The following is a 26,129-nucleotide window of genomic DNA, read 5'->3' on the forward strand; positions in this document are numbered from 1 at the left end:
GGTCAGTTACAGCTTGGTTTTACACATTTAGGGAGACAGAAGTTGCAGGCCAAGACATAAATCAATATGTTAGGGTAATTAGCTAGGCAGAACTGAGCAGGGCAGGAGAGGGCCCCTACCAGGTCGTCAGGCAACCATCAGGTGATGGTCAGGCAGTTGTTAAACTGTGTCTCTAAAATGATAATTGGTTGCAGCTGGTTCCAGGGACCGGCAGTCTCCCAACAGAACATACCTGGAGCTAGTGATCAGCAGCTTCCTGATAAGATCTCAGGAGCTAGGCGAGTCGGTTCAAACATGTGCACTAGGAGGCAAAACAGGAGTTTAACTGGCATATGACCTTCCTCTGGGAATGCTCGACTGGTAAGAGAAAAATGCCTCAAACGAGCATACACACAACTTCAGCAGGCAGGTCACTGTGCATGGGGACAGCCTGCCTCAAGGGGAAAATTAAAGGAAGAAAAACACAAATCCCGGAACCATGCCAATGTATAAAACCCCAAGCCCAAGGCTGAACAGGGCACTTGGATCTCTTATGTTGCCCACTTGACCCTCTTCCAAATGTACTTTGCTTCCTTTCATTCCTGCTCTAAAACTTTTTTTTTATTTTTTTGAGATGAAGTCTCACTCTGTCACCCAGGCTGGAGTGCAATGGTGTGATCTCAGCTCACTGGAACCTCCGCCCCCTGGGTTCAAGCGATTCTCCTGCCTCAGCCTCCCCAGTAGCTGGGATTACAGGTGTGCATTACTACGCCCAGCTAATTTTTATATTTTTAGTACAGATGGGGTTTCACCATGTTGGCCAGGCTGGTCTCGAACTTCTGACCTCAGGTGATGCGCCCACCTCAGCCTCCCAAAGTGCTGGGCTTACAGGCGTGAGCCACCACGTCCGATATTACTCATTTATTGATTTATTGATTGAGATGGAGTCTCGCCCCGTCACCCAGGCTGGAGAGCAGTGGTGCAATCCTCCTCCCAGGTACAAGTGATTCTCCTGCCTCAGCCTCCCAAGTAGCTGGGACTACAGGTGCGTGCCACCAAGCCTGGCTAATTTTTTTCTTGTTTTTAGTAGAGATGGGGTTTTGCCATGTTGGCCAGGCTGGTCTCGAACTCCTGACCTCGTGATCCATCTGCCTCGGCCTCCCAAAGTGCTGAGATTACAGACATGAGTCACCACACCTGGCCAGGAGTTAAGAGTTTATTAAAAACTTTGGCCGGGTGCAGTGGCTCACGCCTGTAATCCCAGCACCTTGGGAGGCTGAGGCAGTTGGATCACCTGAGGTCAGGAGTTCAAGACCAGCCTGGACAACATGGCGAAACCCCGTCTCTACTAAAAATACAAAAATTAGCCGGGCGTGGTGGCAGGCACCTGTAATCCCAGCTGCTTGGGAGGTTGAGGCAGAAGAATTGCTTGAACTTGGTAGGCGGCAGTTGCATGGAGCCAAGATCATGCCATTGCACTCCAGCCTGGGTGACACAGCAAGACTCTGTCTCAAAACAACAAAATATATACATATATATTTTGGGCTGGGCATGGTGTCTTACACCTGTAATCCTAGCATTTTGGGAGGCTGAGGTGGTTGGACTGCCTGAGCTCAGGAGTTTGAAACCAGCCTGGGCAACATGGCAACACCTTGTCTCTACTAAAAACACAAAAAATTAGCCAGGTGTGGTGGCGCGTGACTGTAAATCCAGCTACACAGGAGACTGAGGCATGAGAATCTCTTGAACCTGGGAGGCGGAGCTTGCAGTGAGCCGAGATCATGCCACTGCATTGCAGCCTGGTGACAGGCCACTTCACTCCACCCAGGGTAACACAGCGAGACTCCTGTCTCAAAAAAAAAAAAAAAAAAAAATGTATTTGGGGGTAAAATATTTGTATTTCCCTCAGGTCTCCTATCTGTCGTGTGATGCTATGCCAGAGTCAGGTTGGAATTTGCTATCTTATTGCTACAGAGTCTGTTCTGTCAGTCTTATTGTGTCCAGAATTGGTGGGTTCTTGGTCTCACTCACTTCAAGAATGAAGCCGCGGACCCTCACGGTGAGTGTTACAGCTCTTAAGGTGGCGTGTCTGGAGTTTGTTCCTTCTGTTGTTCAGATGTGTTCAGAGTTTCTTCCTTCTGGTGGATTCGTGGTCTCGCTGGCTCAGGACTGAAGCTGCAGAACTTCACGGTGAGTGTTACAGCTCATAAAAGCAGTGTGGACCCAAACAGTGAGCAGTAGCAAGATTCTTGGCAAAGAGCGAAAGAACAAAGCTTCCACAGTGTGGAAGGGGACCTGAGCGGGTTGCCACTGCTGGCTCGGGCAGCCTGCTTTTATTCTCTTATCTGGCCCCACCCACGTCCTGCTGATTGGTAGAGCCGAGTAGTCAGTTTTGACAGGGCGCTGATTGGTGCGTTTACCATCGCTGAGCTAGACATAAAGGTTCTCCGCGTCCCCATAGGATCAGTTAGATACAGAGTATTGACATAAAGGTTCTCCAAGGCCCCACCAGAGCAGCTAGATACAGAGTGTTGATTGGAGCATTCACAAACCCTGAGCTAGACACAGGGTGCTGATTGGTGTGTTCACAAACGTTGAGCTAGATACAGAGTGCCGATTGGTGCATTTACAAACCTTGAGCTAGACATAAAGGTTCTCCAAGGCCCCACCAGAGCAGCTAGATACAGAGTGTCAATTGGTGCATTCACAAACCCTGAGCTAGACACAGGGTGCTGATTGGTGTGTCTGCAAACTTTGAGCTAGATACAGAGTGCCGATTGGTGTATTTACAATCCTTGAGCTAGACATAAAGGTTCTCCACATCTCCACCAGACTCAGGAGCCCAGCTGGCTTCACCCAGTGGATCCTGCACTGGGGTTGCAGGTGGAGCTGCCTGCCAGTCCCGCGCCGTGCGCTCACACTCCTCAGCCCTTGGGTGGTCAATGGGACTGGGCACCGTGGAGCAGGGGTTGGTGTTCGTCGGGGAGGCTCAGGCCGCATAGGAGCCCATGGAAGGGGTGGGAGGCTCAGGCATGGCGGGCTGCAGGTCCCGAGCCCTGCCCCACGGGAAGGCAGCTAAGGTCCAGTGAGAAATCGAGCACAGTGCCGGTGTGTCGGCACTGCTGGGGGACCCAGTACACCCTACGCAGCCGCTGGCCTGGGTGCTAAGCCCCTCACTGCCCAGGGCCGGCAGGGCCAGCCGGCTGCTCTGAGTAGGGGTCCCGCCAAGCCCATGCCCACCTGGAACTCCAGCCGGCCCGCAAGTGCTGCATGCAGCCCTGGTTCCCGCTCACACCTCTCCCTCCACATCTCCCTGCAAGCTGAGGGAGCCGGCTCCCGCCTTGGCTAGCCCAGAAAGGGGCTCCCACAGTGCAGCGGTGGGCTGAAGGCTCTTCAAGTGCTGCCAAAGTGGAAGCTCCTCAAGTGCCGCCAGGCAGAGGAGGCACCGAGAGCAAGCGAGGGCTGTGAGGACTGCCAGCACGCTGCCACCTCTCATTATGATTGCTATTTTAATGTTAATGCTGGTCAGTTGTGCCTAAACTCCGAAAAAGGTGGGTATAATAAGGCAGCCGACCTTCTTTCCTGGTCATGGCTGGGAATTGTTTTGAGGTTTCTCTAGCATCCTCTTGGCCCATTAAGGGGTCTGTTCAGTCAGTTTGGGGTTGGGGGGATAGGGTTTTATTTTTGGTTTTCAGTCATTTCACTGCTGATTATATAACAAAAGCTCATAGTATTATATTTACCCAACCATATGGCTGGAATTTGATCCAGCTTGATCAAGCCTTTCATTTTCTTGGACGACCAAAAGTAACAGAACTAGACATTTAGGCCATATTGCAAAGAATATTTTCTTTCAATTACATAATGAATCTCTCAGTTTGAGAAATTAAGGAAGGATGTCCGTGTTCTATTGAAATCACTCACATCTGGTCAGGCGCAGTGGCTCACGCCTGTAATCTCAGCAGTTTGGGAGGCTGAGGTGGGAGGATCACCTGAGGTCAGGAGTTCGAGACCAGCCTGGCCAACACGGTGAAACCCCGTCTCTACTAAAAATACAAAAAATTAGCTGGGTGTGGTGGTGGGCACCTGTAATCCCAGCTACTTGGGAGGCTGAGGCAGGAAAATCGCTTGAACCCGGGAGGCGGAGGTTGCAGTGAGTCGAGACTGCACCACTGCACTCCAGCCTGGGCGACAAGAGTGAAACTCCATCTCAAAAAAAAAGAAATCACTCACATCCTGTTACCCTTTGATATCTGTTAAGATTCAGCCAGGCGCGGTAGCTTATGCCTGTAATCCCAGCACTTTGGGAGGCTGAGGCGGGCAGATCACTTGAGGTCAGTTCGAGACCAGCCTGGCCAACATGGCGAAACCCTGTCTCTACCAAAAATACAAAAATTAGCCGGGCACCTTGGTGCACACCTTTAATCCCAGCTACTTGGGAGGCTGAGACAGGAGAATTGCTTGAACCGAGGAGGCGGAGGTTGCAGTGAGCTGAGATCCTGCCACTGCACTCCAGCCAGGGTGACAGAGCAATACTACATCTCAAAAAAAAAAAAAAAAATTTGGAAGAGCTCCAAGAGTGCTTGTGTCTCAGGTACTGAAGGAACACCTCTTTTTTTTTTTTTTTTTTTTTTTGAGACGGAGTCTTGCTCTGCTGCCTACGCTGGAGTGCAGTGGCTTGATCTCGGATCACTGCAACCTCCGCCTTCATGCCTCGGCCTCTCGAGTAGGATTACAGGTGCTCACCACCACGCCCAGCTAATTTTTGTATTTTTAAGAGACGGGATTTCACCACGTTGGCCAGGCTGTTCTCAAACTCCTGACCTCAGGTGATCCACCCGCGTTGGCCTCCCAAAGTGCTGGGATTATAGACAGGAGCCACCATGCCTAGCCGTTAATTGTTATAAAATACTCATAAAATTTACCATCTTAACCATTTTGAAGTGTACAGTTCAGTGGTATTAAATACATTATAATGCTGTGCAACCATCACCACTGCCCATCTCCAGAACTCATCTTGCACAACAGAAACTTTGTACTCATTAAACACTAGGCCAGGCACAGTGGCTCATGTCTGTAATCCCAGCACTTTGGGAGGCCGAAGTGGGTGGATCACTTGATTCTAAGAGTTCAGGACCAGCCTGGCAACATGGTGAAACCCTGTCTTTACAAAAAATACAAAAAAATTACCTGAGTGTGGTGGGATGCGCCTGTGGTCCCAAGCTACTTGGGAGGCTGAGGTGGGAGGACTGCTTGAGGCCAGGAGTTGGAGGTTGCAATGAGCTATGTTTGTGCCACTGCACTCCAGCCTGGGTGACAGAGCAAGACCCTGCCTCAAAAATAAAAAATTGAAGACAATAAACACTACCTTCCCACTCTTCCGCCCCCACCAGCCCACCATTCTACATCTGACTCCATGAATTTGTCTACTCTAGGTACCTTATATAAATGAAATCAAGCAGTATTTGTCTTTGTGTGACTGGCTAATCTCACTCAGCATGATAATATCCTCAAGGTCCATCTATGTTGTAGCATGTGCCCAAATTTCCTTCCTTTTAAGGCTGAATCATACTTCATTGTATGGACATACGTTTTGTTACATCCACTGATGAAGATTTAGTTTTTTCCCACTGTTAGGTAATTGTGAATAATGCTGCAGTGAATGTGGGTGAACAAGTATCTCTGAGACCCTTTCAACTATTTTGTGTATATGCCCAGAGTGAAACTGTTGGATCATATGTAATTCTATTTTTAGTTTGTTGAGAGTAACTTTTTTTTTCTTTTTTGAGACGGAGTCTCACTCTATTTCTCAGGCTGGAGTGCAGTGGTATGATCTCTGCTTGATGTAACCTCTGTCTCCTGGGTTTCAGCGATTCTCCTGCCTCGGCCTCCTGATTAGCTAGGATTACAGGCACATGCCACCACACCCAACTAATTTTTGTATTTTTAGTAGAGACAGGGTTACACCATGTTGGCCAGCCAGGCTGGTCTAAAACTCCTGACCTCAAGTGATCCACCCACCTCAGCCTCCCAAAGTGCTGGAATTACAGGTGTGAGCCACCATACCCAGCCTGAGGATAACTGTCTTTTAAGGCTGAATACTATTCCATCACATGGAGAAACCACATTTTTTTAATCCATTCTTTTTTTTTTTTTTTTTGAGATGGAGTCTCACTCTGTCGCCAGACTGGAGTGCAGTAGCACGATCTCAGCTCACTGCAACCTCTGCCTCCCAGGTTCAAGCGATTCTCCTGCCTCAGCCTCCCAAGTAGCTGGGACTACAGGCAGTGCCACCATGCCCAGCTAATTTTTGTATTTTTAGTAGAGATGGGGTTTCACCATGTTGGCCAGGATGGTCTCGATCTCTTGACCTCATGATCTGCCTGCCTCAGCCTCCCAAAGTGCTGGGATTACAGGCGTGAGCCACCGTGCCTGGCCTGTTTATCCATTCTTCTATGGATGAATAACTTGAGTTGTTTCGACTTTTTGGCTACTGTGAATAATGCAGCTATGAAAATGGGTGTACAAATGTTGCTTCAAGTCTGCTTTTAACTCTTTTATGTATATACCCAGAAGTGAAATTATTGGATCACATGGTATTTCTAGTTTTTTGAGGAACTGCCATACTGTTTTCCCAGTGGCTTCACCATTGTACATTTCCACACACAGTGCATGAAGGTTTCAATTTCTCCACACCCTTTGCCAATACCTTTCTTTTTTCTTTTTTTTTTGGATAGCAGCCATCCCAACGGGTGTGAGGATCCAAAAAAATTGACTATTAATGGGGACTTATTTGTATTTTAAGAACTTAAAAACTCTCAAGGGGGTGGTCGGTACAGGCTCACGCCTGTAATACCAGCACTTTGGGAGGCCAAGGCAGGCAGATCACCTGAGCTCAGGAGTTCGAGACCAGCCTGGCCAACATGGTGAAATCCCATCTCCACTAAAAATACAAAAAATAAATAGGCTGGGCGTGGTGGCAGGCATCTGTAATCCCAGCTACTCGGGAGGCTGAGGCAGGAGAATCGCTTGTACCCGGGAGGCAGAAGTTGCAGTGAACCAAGACTGTGCCATTGCACTCCAGCCTGGGCAACAAGAGCGAAACTCCGTCTCAAAAAACAAAAGACCCCCAAGAGACTTACTATAAGTCAACAAACAACAAACCAACCAACCAACAAAAACTCCTAGAGGAAAGAAATCCTCTGTGTGGGCAGCCAAAGCCCTGGTTTAAAGGCCTTCAAGTTGGGGTATGGGAAAACTCAGGAGGGGAGGGGAGAATGTTTTCATACTCACAGAGAAAACACCTGTGGTTCAATAAATGTTGCTCAAGGTCTAAACCAAATCTAAATATAGACAATACGAAACTTGCAATAAAAGAGCGGGACATCCACACACACAAACAAGCACACACCCATGGGAGACCCAGCTACAGCATTTACTTAGCTACAAGTATGAAGACAAAAGTTTTGAACAGCATATATAAGACAAGCATAAAAATTAAACTCTTTATTTCATTGTCACATTTCTTTTTTTTTTTTTTGAGCTGGAGTGCAGTGGCGTGATCTTGGCTCACTGCAACCTCCGCCTCCCGGGTTCAAGCAATTCTCCTGCCTCAGCTTCCCGAGTAGCTGGGATTACAGGCTCCTGCCACCACACTTCGCTAATTTTTGTATTCTTAGTAGAGATGGGGTTTCACCATATTGGCCAGGCTGGTCTCAAACTCTTGACCTTGTGATCTGCCTGCCTCGGCCTCCCAAAGTGTTATGATTATAGGCGTGAGCCACTGTGTCTGGCCCCACATTTCATCTTTAACTCAAGTAATGCAAAGAATTTAAAAGATGACAATGTTATCCGGTCATCTAAAGAGTCAACCAAGATCAAAACTATACACACAAGAACTGAATTAAAAGCAGCTCGGCATGGTGGGCTCATGCCTGTAATCCCGGCACTTTGGGAAGCTGAGGTGGGCGGATCATGAGGTCAAGAGTTCGAGACCAGCCTGGCCAACATGGTGAAGCCCCGTCTCTACTAAAAAATACAAAAATTAGCCGGGCATGGTGGTGTGCACCTGTAGTCCCAGCTACTCGGGAGGCTGAGGCAGGAGAATTGCTTGAACCCGGGATGTGGAGGTTGCAGTGAGCCGAGATTGCACCACTGCACTACAGCCTGGGTGAGAGAGCGAGACTCTGTCTCAAAAAAAAAAAAAAAAAAAAAAGGCTGGGCACGGTGGCTCACGCCTATAATCCCAGCACTTTGGGAGGCGGATCACTTGAGGTTGGAAGTTCAAGACCAGCCTGACCAACTTGGAGAAACCCCATCTCTACTATAAATACAAAATTAGCTGGGTGTGGTGGCACATGCCTGTAGTCCCAGCTACTTGGGAAGCTAAGGCAAAAGAATCGCTTGAACCCAGGAGGCAGAGGTTGCAGTGAGCCGAGATCGCGCCATTGCACTCCAGCCTGGGTGACGAGTGAAATTCCATCTCAAAAACTAAAACTAAAACTAAAAATAAAAAAGAACCGAATAAAGCAAAACAAACTCCCCACGGGGGCGGGGGGGGGGGGGAGAAACAAAAGCATAGTAGCTCATTTCTGTAATCCCAGCATTTTGGAAGGCCGAGGCAGGAAGATCACTGGAGTCCAGGAGTTCGAGGCCAGCCTGGGCAAGATAATAAGACACTGTCTTTACAAAAAAAAAAAAAATTATCCAGGCATGGTGGTACATGCCTGTGGTCCTAGCTACTTGGGAGACTGAGGCAGGAATATTGCTTGAGCCCAAGACATCGAAGCTGCAGTGAGCCATGATTGTGCCACTGTGATCCTGCCTGGGCAGCAAAGCGAGACCCTGTCTCTAACAAGAAAGCGAGTACAAAACTGAAAATGAATACTATGGCACAAAGCAAGTAGGAGGCAGCCTAGGAAAAGTTGGGTTCCTGCCATACTGCACACAGCCCTTCATTTCCTTTCCCTTTTGACAATAATCACCAGGAATCCTAGGGGTGACAAGATGCCATGGCTTCCTCAGATTAAAATTCTCAGTGTCATTAACAGACGTGGCTTCACCTCTTTCTGCCAGCACGGTTGTACACATCCATTATAAGCAAACAGAGCAAGGGCCTGGAGAATGCGAGGCTTGGGAATACAGGACCCAGTTGTCGCCTTCCATGTAAGTCTCAGTGTGACAGGTGACAAGGTGGGCAGCCTTGTAAGATGCTCCCCACTAATTCTCTCCCCGAGGATAGGCTGGAACTACTGACTGGCACCTAACAGACAGAGTGCAACAGTGATGACGTTATGAGAGACTGCAGCTTCTGTCTTGCTCTCGCTCTCTCCGGCTGTCCTTGCTTGTGTCCTTTGATGGAGACAGCTGCCATGTTGTAGGCTGCCCTGAGGACTACTCCGTAGCATGACGAAGGGTAGAGGGCGATCTTTAGCCAATAGCCATAAGAAACCAAGATCCTTAGCCTGACAGCCTGTGAGGAACTGACTCCTGCAACAACTACATGAGTGAGCAGAGAAGCAGGCCCTCCCCCAGTGAAGCCTGGAACACACCTTCACTGCAGCCTGGAGAGACACTGAGCCCAGGACTCAGCTCAGCCATGCCCAGATTCCTGACCCACAGAAACTGTGATGAAATAGATGTGTGTTATTTTAAGTGGCTACGTTTTGGGGTAATTTGTTATGGCACATTAGAAAACTAATACACCTTGATAAATAATGTGCTTAAAGAGATAACAAATCACTACTGTTAAGTCTAAAAGGCCATTTGTAAATTATTTATATAAGATCAACTAAGCCAATGGAGGTTGTATCAGCTTCAAAAAGGAAAACCAGAACTTCAAAATCTGGAACCGCTGGGCGCAGTGGCTAACGCCTGTCTGTAATCCCAGCACTTTGGGAGGCTGAGGCAGGCGGATCATGAGGTCAGGAGTTCGAGACGAGTCTGACCAACATGGTGAAACCCCGTCTCTAGTAAAAATACAAAAATCAGCCAGGCGTGGTGGCACATGCTTGTAATCCCAGCTACTCAGGAGGCTGAGGCAGGAGAATCACTTGAACCTGGGAGGTGGAGGTTGCAGTGAGCCAAGATTGCGCCACTGCACTCTAGCCTGGATGAGTGAGACGCTGTCTCAAAAAAAAAAAAACAACAAAAAACACACACAACCACCAAAAAACAACAACAAAAAAAGTGAGCTCTTGCTAGGCACAGTGGCTCTTGCTTGTAATCCCCCAGCACTTTGCGAGGCCATGGCGAGAAGATCGCTTAAGCCCACGAGTTCAAGACCAGCCTGAGCAACATAGGGAGACTCTGTCTCTACAAAAATTTGAAAAGAAAAAAAAAAAAAAACTGAGCTCTCTCATTTACATGAAATGTTCAAAATAAGCAAATCTATAGAGACAGAAAGTAGATTCATGGTTGCCATGCCAGATGAGAATGACTGCTGACAGGCAGCGACTGCTTTTTGGGGTGATAAAATGTCCTGGAATTAGATCATTGTTGTGGTTATGCAACCTTGTGAATGTACACTTTAAAATGGGACATTTTTATGGTTTCTGGATTTGATTTCAATAAAAAAAAAAAAATTTAAGTGAGCTCTTATGGAGGGAAGTTAACACTTCCATTTCAATATCTCCCCAAATAGTTATGTTCCATTCCCGCACACAGGATGATAGACTGGCACTGCTCGAGGAGGACACATAAATGACGGTGTGACGCTGGCCTGATGACGCAGCTCAGATCTCACTCCAGGTTTGTTTGGGGTTTTCTGCATTGCATCTTCCAGGAAAATTGCTAGCAATAGTCCTCCCTCAGTAAATATGTTTGTCTTTTTCAACGTTTTTGTTGTTACAGATGTTAGATTCCTGTTCTTAAGACTTAAAGGACCTGGCATGGTGGCTCACCCCTGTAATCCCAGCACTTTGGGAGGCCGAGGTGGGTAGATCACCTGAGGTCAGGAGTTCCAGACCAGCCTGGCCAACATGGTGAAACCCCATCTCTACGAAAAATACAAAAATTAGCCAGGTGTGGTGGCACATGCCTGTAATCCTAGCTAGTTGGGAGGCTAAAGAATGAAAATTGCTTGAACCCAGGAGGCAGAGGTTGCAGTGAGCTGAGATCGCACCACTGCACTCTAGCCTGGGTGACAGAGTGAGACTCCATCTCTAAATAAATAAGTAATTTTTAAAAAGACTTACGACAATTTTTACCTTATTTCATAATACTTAATTAGCCACGCCTTGCTATGAGCTACAAGGTAAGAAAACTTATCAAATGAAACATTTACAGAGGAAAACATCTTTTCAAAATCAAGATTTCATTTCAGCATCTTGCTATTTTTCATTATTTTAAAAAATTATCATTATTATTATTTTCTTTTGTTTTCTTTATTTTTTTTATTTTTTTTATTTTTTTTGAGATGGAGTTTTGCTCTTGTCACCCAGGCTGGAGTGCAATGGCATGATCTCGGCTCACTGCAACCTCCGCCTCCCAGGTTCAAGCGAATTCTCTTACCTCAGCCTCCCTAGTAGCTAGGATTACAGGCATGCACCACCAAACCCAACACATTTTTGTGTTTTTAGTAGAGATGAAGTTTCACCATGTTGGCCAGGCTGGTCTCAAACTCCTGACCTCAGGTGATCCACCCACCTCAGCCTCCCAAAGTGTTGGGATTACAGGCATGAGCCACTGCGACCGGCCTATTATTATTTTCAAGACAGGGTCTCACTCTGTGGCCCAGCCTGGAGTGCAGTGGTGTGATCATAGCTCACTGCAGCCTCAAACTCCTGGGCTGAAGTGATCCTTCTGTCTCAGCCTCCCCAGCAGCTGGGAGTATAGGGGTGTACCACCACACCCAGCTTTGCTATTTATTTAAATGTCATTCTCCAACACATATGGGGAATGGCATATGCTTCCCATTATTACATAGCAAAACATACTCCATATCCAGAAAAAATATTTATATGACATACGGCCCAGTATTCTAAATCAAGGCAGGATCTTCCAACAAGAGCAGGAGGGAGAAGAAAACATTTACATTCTATAACATGATTATAAGAATTGAGATAGATGAAATGAAAAACAACATCTTTGAACAATTACAGTTGACAGAACAGCTTTCCCTTATTCCACTTGCTTTAAATAACTCATATCTGTAAACTTGAACACCAACTCTGGCTGATTTAACAGTCTTAATCCCTTGATTTTCCATACTGAACACCCAATATATAGTGAAGATCAAAGGCGACTTCTTCCACCAAACTCTGTGTCCAGCTGTGTTTCTGAGGTCATACGTGTCCCCTCACGGACACCAGATCAGATACTTCGGTAGTCAGAGCCGCGGGCCACAAAGGCGGCAGCTTCCCATTCCACAGTGAAGAAAGAAATTGTTCCAAAAAACCCAAATATCACCATGACCAGGAGTTGCCAGTGAAGGAGAAGGTAGTTGCTGTAGAAAAATGCCACGGCTGCGCAAATAGACTAAGAACAAACAAAACAAATCACAATGGGCACACCGGGGGCCACATTGAGCCAAAATTAGCCCCTAGCCCCACTCCTATCCTGCCCCAAGGACACCTGGAACTGGCAGTGCTTTCTATTATTTCTGCATCAAGGTATGACTTCGTCAGTTACTGACTCACAAACATGCACCATAAACTCCTGCCACAAGCCCTGGTATTTAAAATAGCATTTTGGCCAGGTGTGGGGGTTCATGCCACCCAACACTTTGGGAGGCCAAGGTGGAAGAAATGCTTGAGCCCAGGAGTTCAAGACCAGCCTGCACAACATAGCAAGACCCCACCTCTAAAAAATAAAATAAAATGAAACAAAAATAGCATTTTGTGGAAAACTGGAGTAACAAGAATGTACAGAGTAAGAAATACACTTGTCTGTATTACGAATGAATAGAATTCTGGTATCTAAGGAAGGAAATCTCTAATCAGAGCCATAGAGACCAGAACGTAAAATCTGTTATACAAAAAATCTTACTGCTCATTGCTTCCTAATTCTAGTCATAAATCCTCTTAAAGGATGTCCCCAACTTTCATTTAAAAAACACAATACAAGACAAAAGCAAAAAAAGGAAAAAAAAAAAGAAGAAACAAAAAAATAAAATAAAATAAGAAACACAATATAGCCGGGGCGGTGGCTCATGTTTATAATCCCAGCACTTCACAGGGCCCAAGTGGCGGGATCACTTGAGGCCAGTAGTTTGTGACCAGCCTGGCCAAAATGGCGAAACCTCATCTCTGCTAAAAATATAAAAACTTAGCTGAACGTGGTAGCGCCCTCCTGTAATCCCAGCTACTCGGGAGGCAGAGATTGCACTGAGCCAAGATTGTGCCACTGGACTCCAGTCTGGGCTACAGAGTGAGACTGTGTTTTTTTTTTTTTTTTTTTTTTGAGATGGAGTCTCGCTCTACCGCCCAGGCTAAAGTGCAATGGCGCGATCTGGGCTCACTGCAAGCTCCGCCTCCCGGGTTGATCTGGGCTCACTGCAAGCTCCGCCTCCCGGGTTCATACCATTCTTCTGCCTCAGCCACCTGAGTAGCTGGGACTACAGGCACGTGCCACCACGCCCAGCTAATTTTTTTGTATTTTTAGTAGAGACAGGGTTTCACTGTGTTAGCCAGGATGGTCTCGATCTTGTGACCTCGTGATCCGCCTGCCTTGGCCTCCCAAAGTTCTGGGATTACAAGCGTGAGCCGCGGCGCCTGGCCAACTTTGTCTTTAAAAAAAAAAAAAAATACACCGGGTGCGGTGGCTCATGCATATAATCCCCAGCACTTTGGGAGGCCAAGGCAGGTGGATCACCTGAGGTCAGAAGTTTGAGACCAGCCTAACCAACGTTGTGAAACCCTGCCTCTGCTAAAAAGAAAAAAAAATACAAAAATTAGCCAGGCGTGGTGGCGTGCGCCTGTAATCTCAGCTACTCAGGAGGCTAAGGCAGGAGAATTGCTTGAACCCGGGAGGCGGAGGTTGCAGGGAACCAAGACTGCACTACTGCACTCCAGCCTGAGTGACAGAGAGACACTCTATCAAAAAAATAAAAATAAATAAATAAAAATTAAAACCACAATACAAGTAACCAAGGAAAACAAGGCAATACACAAAGGAAAGAGCCCTACATCAAACACAATCACAATCTGAAGAGGTTACCTGAACAAACTTGAAGATGGCAAATGCTGGGGCGCTGTCTTCAGAATACAGAAAGCCCAAGATACTAAGCAGCTGGGTATTAAAGCAGCTGTCTCCAAGGCCCAACAGAAAACTGCAGAGAATGGCAACTTCTTTGCTGAAGAAAATAAAAATCAATTTAGTATGAGCAATATCTGCTAGAGCCATTTAAAATATACAAGCAATCCACCCACAAAAGTATCCTACCTGCAAGTTTTAAACACTATGAAACAAAAATAAAGACAAAGCTGCACGGTGCGGTGGCTCACGCCTGGAGTCCCAGCACTTTGGGAGGCTGAGGTGGGTGGATCACTTGAAGACAGGAGTTGAGACCAGCCTGGCCAACATGGCAAAACCCCATCTCTACCAAAAATACAAAAATTAGCTGGGCATAGTGGCGCACTCCTGTAATCCCAGCTACTCGGGAGGCTGAGACACGAGAATCACTTGAACCACGGAGGTGGAGGTTGCAGTGAGCGGAGATCGCGCCACTTGCATTCTAGGCTGGCAGACAAGAGTGAGACTCTGTCTCAAAATAAATAAATAAATAAATAAATAAATAAATAAATAAATAAATAAATAAATAAATATAAAACATAAAGATTAGAATTTACAAAGTAAGAATTTGTGCTCAAATGCACACACCTTTACATTCTAACAAACTCTGGTCTCAACCATTTGTGAAGAAAATGCAGGTTGAGTATCCCTTATCAAGACCAGAAGTGTTTCAAATTTTCTTTTCAGATTTTGGAACATATGCATTACACTGACCAGTTAGGTATTTTTAATCTGAAAATCTGTAACCTGAAATGTTCTAATAACATTTCCCTTTGAGCATCATGTTGGCCCTCGAAAAGTTTCAGATTTTGGAGCATTCTGGATTTGAGATTTTCAGATGCAATATACTCAGTTTGTATAGTTTTTTGGGCTGGCTCCCCTTGGATTTGTGGAGCTGGACATAAATGTCTGCATTTATAACGAACTTGAGAGTTGAGTGCACTAAACCAATATCCTCAAACGTTATACAAACTGCTCTGGAAGGACTGAATGGCCTCCCCAGTTGCCAGGTTCTCCCTCGCTCCTCTCTGTTCTTCCTCCAGCCCTAATGTCTGGATATTTCACTGCTCAAGAAGCAGAGATAAAAAATTCAAATCAGATACTTATGTGCTCCTTCAAGGATCAAGAAAAAGATTTAGTGGTGGAAAAGGTTAAAACCAAATATTACAAAAATAACTTAGGATTCTCTAAGGATTCCTATTTAAACTCAGTCTGACTCCATGAACACTTGACAGATGACCTTAGAGAGACACCAGGCTCTCTAAAGAGGATTAACTCCTCCACTTTCAATCTCTAGCCAACTGTTACCTCCCACCCGTCCTCAAGTGACTAGAGAAGTGACAGCCACTATACCTGGATTTGATGTAAGCACTGCTGTCAGTTCCTTTAACAGGAGCAATCGGAGCATCTCCAGGCATGTTGAGAAATATTAGATAAAAAGCTATGAAGTGCACCAGGATGCCCAACAGCACAACTGGATTTCTACCAAAACGATTGTTCTTGCTCAGCAGGCCAAAGAGGCTTCCACCTATAAGTCAAGATGGCAGAAACGTCACTAATGTTGCCGAAACATTACATACCCAGGCCTGAGCTATCACCAAGGAGCCAAGGAATAAACATTCTCACTTGTTAAATTTCTTCAAAAAACCCAACACCTCAGCACTTGCAGATAATGATAATGATGACCAAGCATCAACTGTTAGAACAAAAAAGTAAGGTATCAAAATGACTTGCATTTCTATCCAGGAACATTCTTGTATTTCTTCTCTGTGAATTATCGTACCCTGCAAGCTATCCCCTTTGACCTGTAGCTTATAACGGAAATAAAATAAGGACACAACTTGTCATTATGACCACGTTTTTGTTGTAATCATAGCCAAACAAGCCAAGGTATCACACTGAAAGGCAGTCATTATGGATTCTGAGAATTATGTGTGAGCTCCGAAGAGGAAGCAGAGAGCCAAAACAGCTCAGGATGTCTCAAGAGCTGAGAGAAGAATCCTCAACAGCAAGAAAGGAAGAACTTTGTAACCGAAAGGAAGAAGATCTTTATAATTTTTAAGTGATTTCTACCCCAGAAATCCATACCAGCAAACCTATATATCAAAAGTGAAGGATGGCTGGGTGCAGGGTCTCATGCCTGTAATCCCAGCACTTTGGGAGGCCAAGGTGGGAGAATTGCTTGAGGCCAGGAGTTCCAAACCAGCCTCAGCAACATAGCAAGACTGTCTTTTTTAAAAAAAGAAAGAAAAAATTGTATATATATTTTTTAAAAAGTGGGCCAGGTACGGTGGCTTACACCTGTAATCCCAGCCCTTTGGGAGGCCAAGGCGGGTAGATCACCTGAGGTCAGGAATTCAAGACCACTCTGGCCAACATGGTGAAACCCTGTCTCTAGTAAAAATACAAAAATTAGCCAGGTGTGGTGGCACATGCCTGTAGTCCCAGCTACTTAAGAGGTGGAGGCAGGAGAATCACTTGAACCTGGGGGGCAGAGATTGCAGTGAACCGAGATCGCGCCACTGCACTCCAGCATGGGCGACAGAGCGAGACTCTGTCTCAAAAAAATAATTTTAAAAAATTTAAAAAGTTGCTGGGTGCAGTGGCTCACGCCTGTAATCCCAGCACTTTGGGAGGTCAACGTGGACGGATCACGAGGTCAAGAGATCAAGACCATCCTGACCAACATGGTGAAACCCTGTCTCTATTAAAAATACAAAAATTAGCTGGGCGTGGTGGCGTGCGCCTGTAGTCCCAGCTACTCAGGAGGCTGAGGCAGGAGAATCGCTTGAACCTGGGAGGCAGAGGTTGCAGTGAGCCAAGATTGTGCCACTGCACTCCAGCCTGGAGACTGAGCGAGACTCCATCTGAAAAAAAAAAAAAAAAATTATAAAGTGAAGGTTAACAGTAAAAACAAAACAAAACAAAAAAAACCCTGCCTAGAAAATGGGCAAAAGATATGCACATACATGTCACCAAAGAAGATATAAAGAGGGTAAATAAACACATGAAAAGATGCTCAACATAATTACCCATTAAAGACAGAAAGTAAAACCACAATGAAACATGTCTACACATCTATCACAATCACTAACATCAAAAATAGTGATAACACCAAATGCTGGCAAGGATTCAGAAAAATGGAATCACTCACACATTGCTGGTACAGCCACTCTGGAAAATATCTGGCAGTTCCTCTCAAGAGTAGGCAGCAGGGGGAGAAAGAACCCAGGCGGAGGCCAGCAGCCCCCATGGATTGAAGAGACAGGGATGTGACTCTAGGGATATCAGGGTGACCAGAGTTCACAGACAACGGTATCAGAAAGGAGAGCTACACAGAAAAACAATTCCAGAGAGCTGCAGACAGTCTCCCTGGGTCTTCAGCTGAGGACTGATCAGCACATAAAGTGAGCAAATTAGCAGAAGTCTGGGAAAGAACCAGCCAAGAGGATTAGTGGTATTAGGGCCCCACCCTCGGCTGGGTATAGTGTCTGGTCCCACCAGCCACTTAAAAGCTTATGATTCACAGGAACTGGGTGGAGCACACAGAAGGGTCTTCCCTAAGAAGCAGGAAATAATTAGCCCTAGACTGAGTAATGCTCCAGTCCTGCCCAACAAATCTTAAAAGGTGTGCTGTTTTCAATTAAATGAACTACATCTAAGAACAAAGCTCAAAAATACTGAGCTTTGTTCCTGCACAGGAGGGCCAGGTGCAGTGGCTCATGCCTGTAATTCCAGCACTTTGGGAGGCTGAGGCGGGCGGATCATGAGGTCAGGAGATCGAGACCATCCTGGCTAACACGGTGAAACCCCGTCTCTACTTAAAATACAAAAACAAAAATAGCCGGGAGTGGTGGTGGGCGCCTGTAGTCCCAGCTACTCGGGAGGCTGAGGCAGGAGAATGGCGTGAACCCGGGAGGCGGAGCTTGCAGTGAGCCGAGATCACACCACTCCAACTCTAGCCTGGGCGACAGAGCGAGACTCCGTCTCGGAAAAAAAAAAAAAAGAAAGAAAAAGAATAGCAATAATAGAAAAATAAAAACACACGTTTGGGTAAAAATAAGTAGAAAAAACAGAAATTCAAGGACAAAGGTGAAGTACACTTAAAATTTCTATTTTACCTATAATAAACTGATATTTTTAATGCAAATGCTTTTTTTTTAAAACCAACCTAAAATTTCTCCAATGCCGATGAAAATGCCAGAAAGTCCAATAAGGCTTTTCTCTTCTGCTCCAAATTTATTTATAGCACCAATACAGGTTCCATATACACCAGAGAAGAAAGTTAATTCCAGACCTTTAGTTTAAAAAAAAAAAATCAGATGTAATTTATACATTCACATTTTTGTTTATCTTCCCATCTAGTAGTATCTGACGAAAGAATACTTGCGTAGTAAAACACATAAAACTCACAGAGACTGAAATATTAATCCCCAAGCAGAGCATAATGTGATGTAACTGATGAAATGGAATTAGCTTCATACTATGGACTAAATGTTTGTGTCCTCCCCAAATTCACATATTGAAACTCAAATTCCCCAAAACATGATGGTATTTGGAGATGGGGCCTTTTGGAGGCAATTAGGCCATGAGGGTGGAGCCCTTGCGACGTGATTAGTGCCCTTATAGAGACAACAAAAAGCTTGCTTCCTGTCTGCTCTTTGCCATGGGAGGACACAGCAAGAAGGCAGCTGTCCACAACCAGGAACAGCCCGCACCACAAGCTGCGTGTGGTGGCATCCTGCTCTCAGACTTCCCAGCCTCCAGAACTGTGAGAAATAAACGTCTGTTGTTTAAGCCACACAGTCTATGGAAATTTGTTATAGCAGCTAAAATTAAGATACCACAAGACGGCATCCGCCATATATTTCAGATAAAAGTACACAACTCAAATGAACAAATATCCTTATGTTAAAACCTATCAGGCTGGGCGCGGTGGCTCACGCCTGTGATCCCAGCACTTTGGGAGGCCGAGGCGGGCGGATCACGAGGTCAGGAGATCGAGACCATCCTGGCTAACACAGTGAAACCCCATCTCTACTAAAAATACAAAAAAATTGGCCAGGCGTGGTGGCAGGCACCTGTAGTCTCGGCTACTCAAGAGGCTGAGGCAGGAGAATGGTGTGAACCCGGGAGGCAGAGCTTGCAGTGAGCCGAGATCACGCCACTGCACTCCAGCCTGGGCAACAGAGTGAGACTCCATCTCAAAACAAATAAAAATACATAAATAAAACCTATCACTCTCCATGCAGGCGGAGATGGGCAGAGGTGATAATTAACATAACTTTGTAACAGTGAAGACTAACATGCTTATTAACCTTGTTAGTAGCTTTCCAAAGAAACAGGAACATTCCTATTTTTTTTTTTTTTTTTGAGAGAGAGTCTCACTCTGTTGCCCAGGCTGTTAGTGCAGTAGCGCTATTTCAACTCACTGCAACCTCTGCCTCCCACGTTCAAGCAAGTCTCCCTGCCTCAGCCTCCCAAGTAGCTGGGATTACAGGCATGCACCACCACACCTGGGTAATTTTTGTATTTTTAGTAGAGACGGGGTTTCACTGTGCTGGCCAGGCTGGTCTTGAACTCCTGACCCCAGGTGATCCGCCCACCTTGGCCTCCCAAAGTGCTGGGATTACAGACATGAGCCACTGTGCCCGGCCCCTATTCGATTATATTCTTATTATAATGGAAAGCCAATATATACTATACAATGTGTCTTAAAAGCACCATAATGTTTTAATTAAACCCCTTTTTCTAGGAAAAGAAAATTCCTAAGATCAAAAAATTAGAGTGTATCAGTAGGGGACCTTGATTCCCTAATGCTACAAAACCTTAACTGTGAATTTTAAAGATGTTTAATGTTTATTCTATTTCACCTAAAAATATATTGTATCTATGAGGCACATAAAGGGAAAAGATTAACTAGCAAATTACAGCATTTTTTAAAAGAAAACAAATTTCCATATCATTCTTGACTTAAAGGTAGCCCGCCTGTTATCATACCACATTATGACATGCTTCTATTTCATTAGAAATGGTTTTTTTTCGTGTTTGGTTTTTTTTTGAGACAGAGGTCTTACTCCCATGGCCCAGGCTGGAGTATAGTGGTGCTATCTCGGATCATGCAACCTTGACTTACTGAGCTCAGGTGATCCTCCCACCTCGGCCTCCTGAGGGGCTGGGGCTACAGGCATGCACCACCATACTCGGCTAATTTTTTGTATTTTTAGTAGAGATGGGGTTTCGCCATGTTGCCCAGGCTGGTCTTGAACTCCTGGGCTCAAGCAATCCACCCACCTCCGCCTCCCAAAGTGCTGGGATTACAGGCGTGAGCCACTGCACCTGTCCAGAAATGACTTTAATCCATATAAAGTTACAGATTTCTTCATGGTTATTTTCTGTAGTGCTCTGCGTTGCCTAAAACCACTGGTCCCAAAGAGCCATGTGTCCTGGTTTTTCTGAACCTTGTGTGGAATCCTTCCACACTGAATTTGGGCCAACCCTGTGATTTGCCATCACCAACAGAATCCAGTAGAAGAGATGCTGGGCTAGACTGAAGCCTAAGCTTTAAGAAGGTCTGGTGTTCTTTCCACTTGCCTTTTTTGGAGCCATCAGTCCATTAACTAAGGTGTCTGGCTATCCTGCCGGATCACAAGGTGATCTTATGGAGGGGGTCGTGGTGATGGAGAGCAGCTCTGAGACTACACAAAAAGAGATACTCAGCCTTTCATCTGACCACAGTGAAGGCGACACGTGAAGGAAACCAGCCACAAGAGACCCAAGTGACACCATGAGAAGAACCATTCCCTGAGCCCAGTCACTGCACAGAATTGTGAGAAATAATAACGTGGCTCTTGTTTTCAACCCCTTATTGTCATTATGCAGCAAGAGAAAATAAGAACAGTAATTCCATTACCTGTATAAGCAGTTGTAATACTAAGAAGGAGCATCTCCTTGGTGACACATAACTTAAAAGACTTTTCTGTAAACAAAAAAATTTAAGAGTACTTAATTAGATTTTAGTTAATAAAACAAACATTCTAAAACATTCCTTCAAAACACCTCTTGTCAATAATGCCAGTAAACAAACACTTTGGGATAGAACTTTCAGATTAAAATGCTTAAGGCATGAACTCAATTTGCCCTATAAATAAAACGTTTATTTCAAGTGCTTAAATACATTCTACAGATGCATTTCCTCAGCACATTTTCCAGCCCTTATAACAAAAACATGAAAAGGAGGAAAAAAATAGAATCAAACAAAACAACGATGTACTTCAAAAGGCACGATTAACCGTTAGGCTCTTGAGAGAGTCAACAATCAGCAAAGCACTGACTTCCCTAAAGAATTATCATGGAGCAGCTTTAAGACTGGACTCAAGATCAGAATCACAGGGCAGCTTTTTGGCCATACAGAAGCTGGGCACCACTTCCCAAGATTCTGACTCTGTAGCTCTGAGGACTGAAACTTGCATTGTGCATATTTGTTTCTAGTCACTTTAATGTTTGTTTTTACACTGTTTATTTAGTTGAAATCTGCAATGGATAATGCATTTCTAAAAACTCTGCATTTAACTGACTTTTTTGGAACCTAATCACATTTCATAATTTAAGGACCACTACTCTAGTACACAAAACTAACAGGGGATCCAGATTTTAATTGTGATTTATCTGCTGGCCCCGAAACTTACCTAAGTCACAACACTGTCCTAAATCTCTCCATATGTAAGAAAGGATACTTTTTTCTCTAATTTCACTGAACTATACTAAGAATAAATATAAGAAGACATTTTTTACCAATCATTTTCAAGTATTTCCAGGAAAAAAATACACAACCAGTGCAAAGTTTAAGACAATACTTTTAACTTAAAAAACTGCACTAGCAAAGCATGTTCATTTTATTTTATTTATTTATTTAGGTCTGTTTCTTTTTTTTGAGACAGAGTCTCACTTTGTCACCCAGGCTGGAGTACAGTGGCACGATCTTGGCTCACTGCAGCCTCCGCCTCTAGGGTTCAAGTGATTCTCCTGCGTCAGCCTCCTGAGTAGCTGAGATTATAGGCACACACCACCATGCCCGGCTAATTTTTTTGTACTTTTAGTAGAGACGTGGTTCTGCCATGTTGGCCAGGCTGGTCTCAAACTCCTGACCTCAGGTGATCCACCCATCTCAGCCTCCCAAAGTGCTAGGATCACAGGCATGAGCCACCACGCTTGGCCGAATGTACATTTTAGAATAATCAGAAGACTTAGCTAACAAAAAGAAATTCTAAAAGGTCATCCAGTATGATCCTATTATGACGTATGCATATCATTATATATTTGTACAAACCCATAAAAGGTACCACACCAAGAGTGAATCCTAACGTAAACCATGGTCTTTAGGTGATAACGACATGTCAGCGTAGGCTCATTATAACAAATGTGCTCTGGTGGGGAACATTAATAACAGAGGGAAGTTCCATATGTATGGTATAGGGGCCACATGGGAACTCTATACTTTCTGCTCAGTTTTGCTATGAACATAAAAATGATCTAGGCCGGGCGTGGTGGCTCACGCCTGTAATCCCAGCACTTTGGGAGGCCGAGGTGGGCGGATCACCTGAGGTCAGGAGTTCGAGACCAGCCTGACCAACATGGAGAAACCCCGTCACTACTAAAAATACAAAAAAAATTAGCCAGGCGTGATGGCACATGCCTGTAATCCCAGCTACTCAGGAGGCTGAGGTGAGAGAATTGCTTGAACCTGGGCGGCGGTGGTTGTGGTGAGCCAAGATCGCGCCATTGCACTCCAGCCTGGGCAACAAGAGCAAAACTCCGTCTCAAAAAAAAAAAAAAAAAAAATCCTAAAATTCATGGCCAGACCTGGTGGCTCATGCCTATAATCCCAACAATTTGGGAGGCTGACTTGGGAGAATCGCTTGAGCCAAGACCAGTTTGGGCAACATGGCAAAATCCTGTCTCTACAAAAAACTACAAAAATTAGCCAGGCATGGTGGTGCACACCTATAGTCCCAGCTACTTGGAAGGCTAAGATGGGAGGATCACTTGAGCCTGGGAAGTTGAGGCTGCAGTGAACTCTGATCATGCCACTGTACTCCACCCCAGGTGGCAGAGCAAGACCCCGTCTCAAAAAAAAAAAAAAAAAAAAATGGAAATTCAAGGGACCCACAATAGCCAAAATAATATTGAAAAGTAACAAAGTTGGAGGATTCACACTTTCCGATTTCAAAACATACAGGAATCAACACAGCATGGTACTGGCATAAGGATATATCTATCTATCTAGAGATAAACCTTTATATTTACAGTCAATTGATTTTTGACAAGAGTGACAAAAAAACAGACTTTTCAGCAAATGGCGCAACAATAGGATATTGACATGCAAAAGAATAAAGCTGGATTCCTATCTCAAACCATATGTAAAAATTAACTGAAAATGAATCACAGACCTAAATGTAAGAGCTAAAACTAAAAAAATTTTTAGAAGAAAATATAGGAGTAAATTTTCAGGACATGGGGTGAAGCAAAATCTTAGGACATCAAAAGCACACACAACAGAAGAAAAACTAAACAAATTGACTACATCGAAATTAAAAACTTTATCAAAGCCACAGTAAGATATCCCCTCACACCTGTTGGGATGGCTATTATCAAAAAGACAAAAGATAACAAGTGTTGGTAAGGATGTGGAGGAAAGAGAACCCTTGCACGCTATTGGTGAGAATGTAAATTGGTACAGCGAATATGGAAAACAATATGGAAGGTCCTCAAAAAACTAAAAACATGTTATGATCCAGCAAGTCTACCTCTGGGCATATATCCAAAGGAAATGAAAGCAGTATCTCAAAGTGACAGCTGCACTCCCATGTTCATTACAGTACTATTATATGTATGTGTGTGTGTGTGTATATGTGTGTGTGTATGTGTGTGTGTGTATTAATTATATAGCAAAGACATGGAAACAACTAAGTGTCCTTAAACGGATGAATAAAGAAAATGTGGTATATACAATGGTATATTATTCAGCCTTATAAAAGGAAATCCTGCCATTTAGGGCAACACGGATGAACCTGGAGAGCATTACACTAAGTGAAATAAGCCAGACACAGAAAGACAAATACTGCATGATCTTACTTAAATGTGGAATATTAAAAAGTCGAACTCATAGAAGCAGAGAGTAGCATAGTGGTTGCCGGGGCTGGAGGGTGGGGGAAATAGGGAGATGTTGGTTAAAAAGTACAAAGTGTCTGTTAGGCAGGATGAGTGAGTGCTGAGGATCCAATGTACAACTTGGTGTTGACAGTTAATAACACTCTATTGTATACTTGAAATTTGGTTGGAAAGTAGATCCTAAATGTTCTCATTACACGCACAAAAAAAAGATAACTATGTGAGGTGATGGATATGTTAACTAGCTTGAGTGTGGCCATCATTTCACAATGTATACATATATCAAAACATGTGGCCGGGTGCTAGGGCTCACGCCTGTAATCCCAGCACTTCGGGAGGCAGGTGAATTGCTTGAGGCCCAGAGTTCAAGACTAGCCAGGCCAACATGGTGAAACCCCACCTCTATTAAAAATACAAAAAAATTAGCTGGGCGTGGTGGTATACCCCTGTAATCCCAGCTACTCGGGAGGCTGAGGCAGGAGAATCACTTGAACCTGGGAGGTGGGGGTTGCAGTGAGTCGAGATTGTGTCACTGCACTCCAGCCTGGTTGGCAGAGCAATACTCCATCCCCAAAAAAAACCACCAGAAAATAACTGCAAGCATGTGGCAACACTGGCAAACTCATCCTCTGCTAGTAGAAATGTAAAGTGGTGTAACAATCTGGCAGTTCCCCCACAGGCTAAGCAGTGAGATACCACATGGCCCAGCAATCCTCCATTCCTAGGTGTGTGAAGAGATCTGAAACCACATCCACGCAAAAACTTGTACACGAACTTCACGTATTACTCACTGTGGGAGTTCAGTCAGGATGGTGGGGAAAATTATAAGATGCAAACCTTCTTGAAAGGCCTGGAGCATTTGCATAAACTCCAGTAATAAACTTAGCTGAAGGCAGCCTTGTGCCCTTAGTTAAATAAATTAGAGTAGAAACAAAGGAACGTGGGGAGTTAAAAAAAAAAAAAAAAAGGGAATGTGGGGAGTTTAACTAGCTTGTTTACTCATGTGGTCCTAAGACTAACCTTTGATTTACTGTGGGTGTTTAATTGCTTTCTACTTGGGAAGTCCACAATGTCAATTACCCTCCAGTGGTGTTGATTCAAGCCTTTGTCAATTAATCTTTACTGAATAAATGTGAGTCTCACTAGCTGGTCAAGGCCGCAGTAGCAACGTTTTTTTTCTCTTTTTGGAGACGGAGTCTCGCTCAGTTGCCCAGGCTGGAGTGCAGTGGTGCAATCTTGGCTCACTGCAAGCTCTGCCTCCTCAGTTTATGCCATTCTCCTGCCTCAGCCTGGGACTACAGGCACCCGCCACTACGCCCAGCTAATTTTTTTGTATTTTTAGTAGAGACGGGGTTTCACCATGTTAGCCAGGATGGTCTCGATCTCCAACTGTTTACAGCACTCTGTGTGGAGTCTGTAAGCTGCCCACATGCTCAGCCAAACTGGCAAAGCAGAATATCTGTATGTCAGTGTACTTTATTCATCCGTTGTTGGGTCAGGGTCTGCAGGACAGACCCCTGAAACTCATAATACATAAAATATAGAAATGACTCAAATTTTATAATATATTGTGATATGAATGAGCCTTGAAATCATTATGTTAAAAGAAACCAGGCACAAAAGACCACATGTCGTACAATTCTATTTACATAAAATGTCCAGAATAGGCAAATCTATAGACAGAAAGTACAGGAATGGTTGCAATAGTAGTGAAAGGGGAGAAAGCGGAAGTGCCTTAGGGAGGTCGG

At 44.8% G+C, this 26,129-nt stretch overlaps 1 protein-coding gene across 11 annotated transcripts in view; it reads right to left on the reverse strand.

The window, feature by feature from the left end:
• The window catches only part of MFSD11 (major facilitator superfamily domain containing 11), a 134,664-nt gene that overhangs the window by 82,303 nt on the left and 26,232 nt on the right, over positions 1 to 26,129 (reverse strand). For 8 of the 11 annotated variants that reach the window (XR_008650811.2, XR_008650809.2, XR_008650808.2 and 5 more), the window contains exons 9-12: positions 21,125 to 21,190; positions 18,383 to 18,508; positions 15,565 to 15,739; positions 14,137 to 14,272 (exon numbers count right to left, since the gene is read on the reverse strand). Coding sequence is in view for 4 of the 11 variants with exons in the window: in XM_055242166.2 (XP_055098141.1) it covers positions 14,137 to 14,272; positions 15,565 to 15,739; positions 18,383 to 18,508; positions 21,125 to 21,190 (503 nt within the window). In the remaining 7 variants the exon portion in view is untranslated. Of the gene's footprint in view, positions 1 to 11,921; positions 12,457 to 14,136; positions 14,273 to 15,564; positions 15,740 to 18,382; positions 18,509 to 21,124; positions 21,191 to 26,129 lie in introns of those variants that run through there. The other 3 variants (XM_055242164.2, XM_055242168.2, XM_055242165.2) reach the window with 1 other exon arrangement.

This window comes from Symphalangus syndactylus, chromosome 14, assembly GCF_028878055.3.
Source record: "Symphalangus syndactylus isolate Jambi chromosome 14, NHGRI_mSymSyn1-v2.1_pri, whole genome shotgun sequence".
Classification (NCBI taxonomy): Eukaryota; Metazoa; Chordata; class Mammalia; order Primates; family Hylobatidae; genus Symphalangus; species Symphalangus syndactylus.